Below are 12,067 nucleotides of genomic sequence, written 5' to 3' on the forward strand. Positions count from 1 at the left end.
TGGAATAAAATTCGTAATTCCGACAAAGTCCTCCGTTTGTTTCCCCCTGTGAAACAAACAGACCCACAGCGGCTGGCGGCTCAGATGGAGAAGGAAATCTTTGGCACCCTTAGTCCAGAGGACTTGAGTTCTTTTGCATTTGTTCCCTGCTAAAGGTCCTCCATTTTTTTTTATTAACAACAAGGTGGGCATGTTTTAATATCTGGATCTGCAGACCGTTCTGCTGTGAAGCCGTGTTGGGTTTGTTCCCCTCTGCCAGTGATCCTGGATGGATAGTTGCAAACATGTGTGCTGCAGTCATAAATCTGGATGGGTCTCTCTCTCTCTCTCTCTCTCTCTCTCTCTCTCTCTCTCTCTCTCTCTCTCTCTCTCTCTCTCTCTCTCTCTCTCCCTCCCTCCCTCCCTCCCTCCCTCCCTCCCTCCCTCCCTGTTTTGGCCCTTATAATTTTGGTTTCTTCTTCCCACCCAAAATTTCCCTTCTTCACCCCTGCTTACCTGATGCTCTGATTGCATAATAATCATTACCCAAGTTGTGCACCGAAAGTGGCGATTTGCAAGGGGAAATGTTATGATGGCCAACCAAAAAAGCCTTTGAAACTTGACCGAAACTCAGCTGGGAGCCAATATGATCTAGGGGCGGAAAGCAATCCCTTCTCCTTGAAAGTTGGATATCCAGGTATGCAGCTGGTTATGTGGTCAGACCTGTCAGTCTGCCCTCATCTTCTCCTTCTGGAGAGCTAGATCTGGATTAAGTTTATTAGTCACAGACTCCAAACTGGAAGAAGCAACCTCTGCCATCATCCCTTCCCCACACCCTTTGGATTTGTGTTATTGCTTGGAGGAGACATGAAGCCTGTGCCAAGATCGCTTCCTAAGGTTTCCCCCCCCCCAAATGCAAGGAGTTGCAGGCTTGCAATAAATGCTTGACTTGAGCTGATGAGTAAGCCCCTAGCAAATTATGTTGTGCCCCTCCCTTTTGTTCCCCCTCCCCATGGCTCGAGAAGAGTAAATAAAGATCACATTAAGACAGCTGCCAGCGGAAAATCTTCTACCTGCCCTGGGTTTACAGAAATGCTGAGGTTCAGAAGCCAACAACAGCCAAGTATCTGTAGATCCTTGTGAAATATGCTGGTAGGAAGCAAAACTCAGTTTCTCTCCACCTCTGTCTTGGAAAGCCAGTAAGCTCAGAGGAGGAGTCCTTAGAAAAACCCAGTTTGGGTGGTGTACAACCCCCCCTCCCTTTGCTTGATCCACAAAAATGGGGAGGGGAGGGGGAAAATATACATTTTAATCTGAATTGTGTATTCATTTTCTTCCTCCTCCTTTCCCCTGTCTCTAGACAAGCAAAGCTAGGCGTGTTTATCCGAGAAGTGGCTTTGGGCTTTCATTCGAGAAACTGAGCCGTTTTAATTCGCCTTAGGGAGAACGGCAGAAGGACAGAGGTGTATTTTCTTGTAATTACTTAAAAGGCTCACACGACTGTTGTACATGTGTGGTCACAGCCCTGGAGCATTCAGTATGGCTAGCTAAAACCTCTACATTGGATGCAGTGGTGAGGAGGGGAATGTAAACAGTGAGGCGGAAAGGTAGAATGAGAAAGGCAGTCTTTTTTTACTACCGCTTATATTGTTTTCCTCCTGGCTTACTTGTATATCTGTGTGTTTCTAGCAGGAGGCCACATTTGAATTGGACATAGCTTGTGATGGCCCACCCCCCAAAAATAATAATCACATTTAGCTTGCTAAGTTGGATTCTGTGTACCTTATATGTGTGTGCTATGAGCATTTCTTCTTAGCAAACATATTGAAGACTGCACCACTAATCATTGGACTGTTGTAACCCGCACCAAGATTATGAATCTAGGGGAACTAGGACCTTTCCTTTGAAAAATTCAGGCGCGAAACCCGAGAGTTTTGCATACATATGCTAAACTTGCTTTTGCACATACAGTATATGTTGGCAGGCAATTTTATAAAGTCTACAAAGAATTAAGGATGGTTAAGTTCGAGGCTTATTCTCAGCGTGGGGAATTTGTAGGCTTATGAGGACAGGTTTGAAACATAACTGTCCCAGCACGTTTGGATCAAATTAATAACAAACCTTTATAGGAGCTGTTCCTCTGTGCTGTCCTATTATGTTCCGTGTAGCTAAGGAACTCTGCAATTGTTGTTTTAATTAATCCTCAATTCTGTAGTTGGGACACGATATGCACATTGAAGAAATATTGCTTGGTCTGTTTTAGAAAGGGAATTAGATAATGTTTTGTTTCTTTTCTCTTTCAAAGAGTAACTGCAAGCAAATTCATTTCCTTGTGAATATAATCTTGCAAAATAAAATATAGTGGTTAATGCTGGAGCCTGCGAAGGTAGGGTTAGCAGATCTGGGCTGCCTAAATTGAGACAGTTCCTAGGGGGCAGCAAAGAGCTGGCTTTCTGTGTCTCTTGCCTACCATCTAGTGGTCTGGATTTTTGCAGCCCTCTTATCATAGCAAAGTTGTTTTAATTGTTTCCTGGTGGGGAATTTGGGACAAAATCAACAGCATGTATTTAGAGTTGAAATGATGAATTTACATAAATGTGTAGCTTGGTAGCACCCAATGGGTTTTTCGGGGGGCCCAATAAGAGATTAGGAGTAATTTGAGGGAGAGGGGAAAAACACAAAATGGCTAGCATAACAAATTATGTCAATTAAGAGAAGACCAATTTGTCAGAAGGCAGATCCTTAAGGTGAGCTCTAGCCCTTGGAAAGGGTTGCCGTGAAGATGATCTTGAGTGAAGAAGAGCTCTGGCCTTGCTAGCAGCCATACTCGTAGAATTGTTTAAATAAAAAATGACGTGGTAGCATAGTGAAAAGCTAGTCTTGTAATCTGTGTGTACAAAGATATATTCTGGGAGATGATGGATAGATGGTTGGATGGATGGACAAACAAAAAGACAGATAGATAGAGGGAGGGAGGGAGAAAGAGAGAGAGCTATAAACATTACTCCAAACTCTTCAGAACAGAAATAGAATATGTGAAATTCTGTTATGGTTTCTTTGTCTAATCATTCTTCAGAGCCCCTTCACGCTAAAATGCAAGCTTTGAGTAGATTGGAAGAGCTATCTTAAAGTTGCTTTCTTTCTTTTTCTTCAAAAGGCAACTGGACTGTTTTTCTCTTGAGGAAGAAGAAGAATTTTTTTGCTTCTCATCCAAGAAGCTTCATCAGTTCTGATGGCGGGGAGATGGGATGGAAAGATTTTATTTAAAATTTGTGTTGGAGTCCTCTGCCACTGTCTCCCATACATGATAATCACATAAGGAAACTAAAGGCAAGCAGAAATCACTGGCAGACAATGTGGCAACTCTAAACCAAATGAATGGGATGCAGGATTTTTTTTTAATCCCATTTATATCCCGCCCTTCTCCGAAGACTCAGGGCGGCTTACAATCTAAGAAGCACAAATCAATGTGCTTAGCAATAGCCTTCATTCTATGTATATGCCTGCTTATTAGGGCTTTCGCCCCTTCCCAAGCGGCATTTTTACAAAGTCAGCTTATTGCCCCCAACAATCTGGGTCCTCATTTTACCTACCTCGGAAGGATGGAAGGCTGAGTCAACCTTGAGCCTGGTGGGATGCGAACCTGCACTAATTGCAGGCAGCTGGTGTTACTTAAGGAGGCATTAGCCCACTGCTCCACCAAGGCTCTTGAGAAGACCTGCAAAAAAATTGATGGTATGGAAGAGAAACGTATACCTTTTCAGTGACCATAGGTGTCTTAAATAAGCCCTGAGGTCACGTGTACCATGTCATCATGAGAATGATGACTTTCGTTCCAATTGAGTGATGACATCATTGTCAAGTGCCGGGGAAATCAGGATATTCAGGCAGTTCAAATGAGTATAAAGATCTGTTGCACGCTTAAGCTCTCTGCACGAATCTGAACTATTAACAGTCAAGGGAAATTCAAGGGAGTGACAGATAGAAAGGAATTCAAGGTGGGATGGACGTAGATCTCTTGTGGGCATGCAGCCACACATGACTAATGATGCATTTGACTCCTCCCTCGGTCTCAGCCTGGTCCTCTCCTACAATGTTAGAGAAGCCTAACATTAATACCCATGGCCATCGTTCGAGTTCACCATAAACCTTAAACCAGGTGAATGAAATTCAGGGTGTAATTATTTACATTGAAATTATTTTTAATAACTATTTGCCTCAAATTAATAAAGGGATTACAGGATCATAAAAAGAGAGTTTTATCTGATATGCTTACTTTAAAAATGTCCTGATTTCTATGTAAAGATGTGGCTTGTGATAACTACATGTTTTGTTTTGTTTTACACATCGGTATAGAACTGGAGCAAAACATTCAGGGTGAACTGCAAGACTTCCTACCTACCATGGAGGCCCATCAGGAGTCTTCCGTGTTCCTGGTGAACATCTTGGAGGAACTGGATACTAAGCAGAACTCCGTTTCCTATCAGGACCTTTGCAAATCATTATGTGCTCGATTTGACTTGTCCCAGCTGGCCAAGCTAAGGAGCGTGCTTTTCTACACGGCCTGCCTGGATCCCAATTTCCCAGCCACTTTGTTCAAGGACAAAATGAGGTGCAATGTCAACAGTCAGCAGTCAAAGAAGATCATGGTAGCAGCTGACATTGTGACCATCTTCAACCTCATACAGATGAACGGGGGCATGGCTAAGGAAAAGCTGCCCACCAAACGAGAGAAAATAAGAAAAAAAGATTCGCTGGACTCCTGCCGATCAGACACCGAGGTGTGCAACACGATGGACTGTGTGGTTAACTGTGAACTGCAAGATGGAGAATTCAGCAGAGGTTATTCCAGCAAGAGAGCTCCCAAATGTAGAAAGGGGGATTGCAAAGACTGCCCTCCGTTTGTACCCACTTCGGAGATGAACATTTTGCTGGGGGTGAATAAGGACATGAAAGGCCGAACAGCTTCTCTTGATCGGCTGCAAGCTTTGGCAACTTACACCATTGCCAGTTCTCCCCCCTGTGAAATGCAGAGCACTTACTTCCCCATGAACATTGAAACTGAGTCCATCTCAGACCAGGAATCGCTGCCTCCCAGTGCGAGCATGAAGGAATCCTTCATTCCGAGTGACGAGCCCTTTTTGATGCAGTCATGTGTGCAGAAGCGCAACATCTTCAAAGAAGACTTCCATAACCTCATCACCATTTCGCCCAGCTTGATGTCGCCGCCAGGCAAAGTGGATGATGAGCTTGGGGAACCCCCAAGCCAAAAAGAGACCTCCAAGCAGACGTTCTTCAACCACAGCTTTGAAATACCCTACAGTAACCAGTATCTGAACCCAATTTATTCTCCTGTTCCAGATAAGAGACGGGCCAAGCATGAAAGCTTAGATGATCTCCAAGCTTCTACCTATTTTGGCCCAACAACTATTCTTGGGCCTCAAGAGACAAAACGGTGGTTGGGAAAGCCAAGCAAATCAACTCCGTGGCCAGTCAAGAGTTGGAGTTTGAACACAGAGGAAGTGCCTGATTTTGAAAGATCCTTTTTTAACAGGAAACAGCCAGAGGAGAAGGTGCAGTACCACAGTTCAAAGAGTCAGCCAGCCAATTTTCCTGCTCCTGAGAGGCATCAACAATATCTCAGCTCTAAAGAACAGCAGTCCATAATGCAGCCCAGTTACGGGGTCAAACCAAATGGGCATCAATCCAAAGATATCCCCTCCATCTTAGAAGTAGACAAGCGTGAGCCCATCAAAAAGTTTAAAGACAAAAACATTAATTGCACTGCTCTTCAGCTCCAAAGCATCGATAAAACCAGTAATGTTGGGACACAGACAGATCGGCAAGGACTGGAACACAAAAAATTCAAGGAGACGACCCACCCAAACCAAAGTAAGTATGGGGAGCGACACTCCTTGAAGCAATCAGATGACGACTCTGAAATTGTCAGCGACGACATCAGTGATATTTTCAGATTTCTGGATGATATGAGCCTCTCCGGATCTACAGGGGTAATACAATCTTCTTGTTATAACAGCACGGGCTCACTTTCTCAGATCCACAAATCCGACTGTGAAAGTTCCCCCGAACACCATTTAGCTAAAATTTCCAACGGAAACTCTGGTCACAACCTAGACAAAGCCTCTCGGCTGGAGATCAGCAACATGGATGACGAGCTAAAAACCAGCGTCTGCAAACTGGTCCTAAGGATTGGGGAAATTGAAAAGAAACTGGAATCGCTCTCCAGCGTCAGGGATGAAATTTCTCAGGTCCTGGGCAAGCTAAACAAATTGGATCAAAAGATCCAGCAGCCAGAGAGTGTGAATGTCCAGCTTGATCTTAATTCCTTGACCAGTGAGATTCCATCAGAAGACAGCACCTCCCCCAGGATTTTTTCATGTCATAATTCATCGCACGGGGGCAAACTGGAAAATAATCCGGACTGGTGCTGCTCAGATGCCAGCGGCAGTAACAGCGAAAGCCTCCGTGTCAAAGCCTTGAAAAAGAGCTTATTCACTAGGAGGTCCTCGCGATCTTTAACGGAGGAAAATAGTGCCACTGAATCTAAGATTGCAAGTATTTCCAACTCTCCTAGGGACTGGCGTGCGATCACCTACACCAACCAAGCTGGCATCACGGAGGAAGAGATGAAAGACCGAAGTGGGAATGAAAACAAAGACTGGCACCGGAAATCCAAAGAGGTAATTCCTTTCTTCCCCAGTTTCAATTCAATCAACGATATATATTTAACTAATCGATTAAATTCAATCAAGCTTTAGCCTAGAGCTGCAGCTGAGGTGTTCTCCGAAGCTCCTAATACTAATACTCCTGTGCCCGAAACACCAAAGAGGTGAAAGGATAACATTACCGATGCCCAGTTGGGGGTTCCCTTTGCATCCCACCAAAGTGGTGCCCATTTATCTACTTGGGGTCCCCCACTTTTGAACCACTGAGTTGGTAGGAGCAGGAGGGTATGACGGGAGCTCACTCCACCCCACAGCAGCAACAGGTCTCCAACGCTTTTCCAGATAACGTGTTTACTCCTTTTATTATTATGTCTGTTTAATGAAGCAGACATTTAAAACAATGAAAGGCTGGGTGACATTTTTGCCTAATATTTGCCAGTCTTGACTACTGGCAACTACCTAGAGCAGACACTGCAGTTTTCTTGGCAAGATTTTGGAAGTGGTTTGCCATTGTCTCCTTCCTAGGGCTGAGAAAGACTGGCTAACGACTGGCTTTGTGCATAATGGAGAGCTAGAATTCATAGTCTTTTGTTTTTAGCCTGTTTCCTTAACCTCTGCTCCAAGCTGAGTCTCTTTGGGCATAAATGGGTATGTTTAAAAATGTGAAAAAGCTTGAAAGTATATGCAGGATCTGCTTTACACATCAAACCCTTCATGCTAAACCCTTCCAGAACAAGCATGCATGTTTCCATTGTTGTCCGATCAGAATCCACTCTCCACTAAGGTTCCCCACCCAACTTTCATACCTTGTTGCAGGCCGATCGGCAGTATGAAATCCCTCAGCCATATCGCCATTCCAAACCACCCAAAGACGGTTTCCTGATAGAGCAAGTCTTTAGCCCTCACCCTTATCCAGCATCACTCAAATCACATATGAAGACCAACCCTCTTTACACAGACATGCGCTTGACAGAGCTGGCTGAAGTGAAACGAGTCCAGCCTTCGTGGACCGTTGAGGAATACACAAGGAATTCGGGAGAAAAAGGGAAGCTAGCTTCTTTGGACCTACAGGTGAGATATATCCTTTCCTCTTGCTGGGGATCCACTTCCATCTACCAGGGGTAGGCAACCTTGGCTCTTTTATGACTCGTGGACTTCAACTCCCAGAATTCCTGAGCCAGCCATAAAAGAGCCAAGGTTGCCTATCCCTGGTCTAGGCAGATCCTATTGAAAATGGGGTAGGACTATAAACGATCAGTAAACAATTGAGGGCTCAGTATTAAATTTCTCTAATTGCTTTGAACCTTGTCACCCATTGCATTCGGTGGCTTGCCAGTCGTACAGGTTGGCTGTCATCCCAAATTCCAGAGGGATTATTATTATTTTTTTTGAAACTGCAGTTATCTTCCTGCTGATCTCCCCGTAGACAAGATACCTCTTGCAGTTGCTATTGCTCAGGTGTCAGGATTCAGAATTAATCAGCCCCTTGGAGCTCCAACAGACTTGAGTGGCGGAAAGGTTCAGTCACAAGGTGTTGCTACGATTTGACTCCAGGGCATCTTGTCAGCTGTTTTTAGCAAGGCTGCCAAATTAAAAGCAAGAAGAATTGCAACAACGGGATGTGAGATTGCAGCTTTAGTATGAGTCTCCCTGCCTGCCTTGGTAAATTTGGAAGCAGGAGAGTCACAGGAATTGTGATGGTAGAGCTAGCTCTGAGACTGCAGATCCAGCCTGAGCTTTTCGTTTTTCTTTTGTATAAATCAGAAAGCTTTCAAATGCAATAGTTTTTCTTTCCATCCTCTTAAACTGTCACCGGCTGGAGAGATGCTGCTATCAAAATCACAATATACAGCCTTCAGATCCTTGGTGATCCACGAGCCTTTTTTGATTTTCCCAGAGTCCTGTTTATCTGGGGTTGAAAATTGAGCAATACAGTCACATCGGGCCTCTTACAGATATATCTTAAAAGGAAAAGCCAACATTCAATATTTAAAATTAAAATTGCAGCACATTTTTTTTAAAAAAACTGGGGACCAGTGGAATAAATTCATGCCGCCTACAACTGTAAAACAGATTAATTATAACTGAAATTTATTTTATTGGCATTATACGCTGCGAATCTCTGGAAATAGAGGACAATAAGATGGACGGGTCTTCATTTCCTCTGATGGTTTTTGTTTTTTGCTTTTTTTAAAAAAAATCACAGTCCTTTGATTGCCAAAACAAACAGCATTGTGCAGAATAAATTATTTTCACTTTCATAGGGGGCTTTGAAGTCCTGTTTTCTGCCAGGCACTGAGCCAGGATGCTACCTGAACTACCTATACACCTTTGGAGTTAATTGTCTCTGGTGCTACATATTTTTATTGATGCCTTATTTTGCATTTTGATACTTTTAAAAATTGGGGGATGTATGTATGTATGTATGAATGATCGAACAAACAAACAAACAAATCTATTTTTCTCTCCCTCCCCCTGCAATTTCATTGGGTGAAAATGAATATGTTTTTATACTTCTTTCAGTAAAAAGGAATTTTGGAGAGTGATGCCTCTCCATTTATTTAGTGGCAAGGAGACCAAAGAAAAATGGGAATAATCTGATCTTTTACTAATGCCGTTTCTTTAATTCACGTGTGAGCCACCTCAACTGCCAAAGCAACTCTAGATGACATGCAATAAATTAATACATTTTAATAACAGAAGAAAAAAAACCAATAAACCAATTAAAAAACCAAGAGAATATTTGTAGCTTAGGGTTGAACTGTGTTGTCTTTGGTGCTCTCTTGAGTGTGGTTGCTTTTTGCGCAGACGTTTCATTACCCAACTAGGTAACATCATCGGCAAACACCACTGTCGGCTGCCAACTTATGTTTGCTTGTGGTCCTTTGCTACCATGTGGTGACAGTCTGCCATGAACTCTCAGGAGGGGGATGGAAGGGGATAAATGCTTGGGGGAAAGCGAAAGTAATAACTGCTATATCTCCCCAAGATGCTGCTTCAAGGGTCACCCAGCTGGGAGAAGAATGCAGCTGCACACCAACTAGGTTTGAAGTGTCCATTTTCAAAACATGTTGCTTGAACCTGAATGATCGTGTGTGTGGGGGTCAGTGACGGGAGGCAGTTAAGGGAGTTGAACTTAGGGATTTTGCTGTGTGATTCTCAGTTCTGGCTGTGCATTTCTTGAAACGCTTGACTTCTAATAGAAATTATACTTTCTCAATAAATGAAGCCAAGGATCGTTTCTATTTAGACGTTTAAGTGCTGATACCTATCCCCTTCCAGCAGTGATGATATGATCTAGTTGTGTAACAAAAGAAAGAAAAGAAACAGCCAAGCTCAGAGAGCAGCAAGGACCCTGCAAACTATATTTTAGCCTAGCATGCTAGATTGATCTACCCAGACTGTGAAGTTAGCATATTCTGCTGAGCTAGCTGATGATGTATACAACCAGTGGATGATTTATAGAGAGCCAGGAGGAAATCTTAACAGTTGGAGAAACTATCTTTTAACGTTTCTCCTCCCTTTGTTTTTTTTGTTTGTTTTTAATTTCAGACTCAAGAATCTTTGAATCCCAACAATTTAGAATACTGGATGGAGGACATCTATACACCAGGGTATGATTCGTTAATAAAACGCAAGGAGGCTGAATTCCGAAGAGCCAAAGTTTGTAAAATATCTGCTCTGATTGCAGCTGCTGCCTGTACAGTTATTTTGGTCATTGTGGTCCCAATATGTACTATGAAATCGTGAATCCCACGATGGCCAAATTGACACCTGCCTTGTACAGATCTTGGTTTTGGAAATCCCCTTGATGTTTTAACCTACTACTCTATGGGGAAAAAAAAAGTTTCCCACTCGTTGGAAAGGATACATCAGATGATCCCAACAAGCAAGCATGCAAAGAATTTTAGGTGGTTTTTTTTTCCTTTCCTTTTCTTTTTTAAAATGTATTTATTTTAAAGAAAAAAAAGTACAACATCCTTTTGAACCAGCAACAAGCCTCACAGACTGAACGGCGCCTCGGTTTAAATTTTTACACGTGGATTTTTCCCTGCACCCTCTGAAGACAAGAGAAAATAATTTCCTGCAACTGGAAATGGATGAAGAGCAAAAAAAAGTCTTCCCCCTCCCCCCCCTGCCTTTCCTGTACTTTTATACTGAATTATATATAGATGACTATTAATTCTTGTACAATATGCATTTATCACACAGAGAGCAACACTTAGCGTTTCCTGACATGTACACTGTCTGAATGTATTGTGTATCCCATTTTGTTACACACTCCTTATGGGTTAGCTTTCGAAAACAGATTGTGTGACCTTGAGGAGATTGTGTGTTCTTACACTTGGAATTAATAAGGGCTGTTTGTAATCTGGTCTTTGCCCTACAAGTTCCTTTGAGATCGTCCCGGGGTATGGAGGTCAAGTGCCATCTGCTGTACACCAAAAAAAGGTTGCGTTGAACAAGCCCGTTCTGAAAGGGAACATTTGCATAAATGTCACATTTCTAGAACAACCTGGCATGTGCCCTACAGTCCTTCGATTTTTTTTTTTTACCTAAATGCCTTCCTTTCATCCTGTTTTGGTCATCTGAAATCGAGTGACTTCCAAGAAGTGCTTCTTGCGTATTGGCACTATAAGCAAGAAAGCGAAAACGTGATAGAAATCCACCCTAGTTCCTTTTACCTGTTGAAGGAGGCTATTTAAATGAGAATAATTGTGAAGGCAAATATGTGTGTCCTAGGATAATGTTGCAGGATCCAACGAGAGAGAGAGAGACAGAGACAGAGACAGAGACTAGAAAGAAGTTGCCTGAAGTTGGGCTCCAGAATGAGTCTGAAAGCTCAGAAAGCAAAACCTCTGGTTTTGGTGACCCATATTGGATCCTGTAGCACAGAAGTCTCCAACCTTTTGGGCACCAGGGACCGGTTCTGTGGAGAGAGGTTTTTCCATGGACCGGAGGATGTGTGGTTTTGTGTGCTGCCTGCATCCCACAGATGGGGCTTTGCTTGTTTGTGTGGACCGATTGCCGGCATGCCACGGCCCAGTACCGGTCCACAGACTGGGGATTGGGGACCCCTGTTGTAGCACCAGTGTTGATGTACACAATGGGAACAAACAGTCATAATTTGCACTTTAGTAGAGTGGAGCAGGTCATCTGTCATGGAGTACCTCTATACAAAACTCATTTTACACCATTTTTGGCAATACAGTATGTATCTTAAGCCAAGGGTCTTCAAACTTGGTCGTTTTATGACTTGTGGACATCAACTCCCAGAATTCTTCAGCCAGGAATTCTGGGAGTTGAAGTCCACAAGTCATAAAAGGGCCAGGTTTGAAGACCCCTGCCCTATATCTTAAGCCCTGACTGAAATATATAAAACACCTGGCTGTGCGTGAGTT

The 12,067-nt window shown here is 43.2% G+C and overlaps 1 protein-coding gene across 1 annotated transcript; it reads left to right on the forward strand.

The window, feature by feature from the left end:
- Window positions 1–4,382: 4,382 nt before the first annotated feature.
- On the forward strand, window positions 4,383–10,485 carry MINAR1 (membrane integral NOTCH2 associated receptor 1; the record flags this gene model as incomplete). Its single annotated transcript, XM_083371700.1, has 3 exons — window positions 4,383–6,680; window positions 7,482–7,736; window positions 10,218–10,485. 3 exons carry the CDS (start codon window positions 4,383–4,385, stop codon window positions 10,413–10,415), a joined length of 2,751 nt encoding a protein of 916 aa, XP_083227826.1. The 3' UTR covers window positions 10,416–10,485.
- Between the last annotated feature and the right edge of the window lie 1,582 nt (window positions 10,486–12,067).

This window comes from Vipera ursinii (assembly GCF_947247035.1).
Source record: "Vipera ursinii genome assembly, chromosome: 11".
NCBI classification, from domain to species: domain Eukaryota; kingdom Metazoa; phylum Chordata; class Lepidosauria; order Squamata; family Viperidae; genus Vipera; species Vipera ursinii.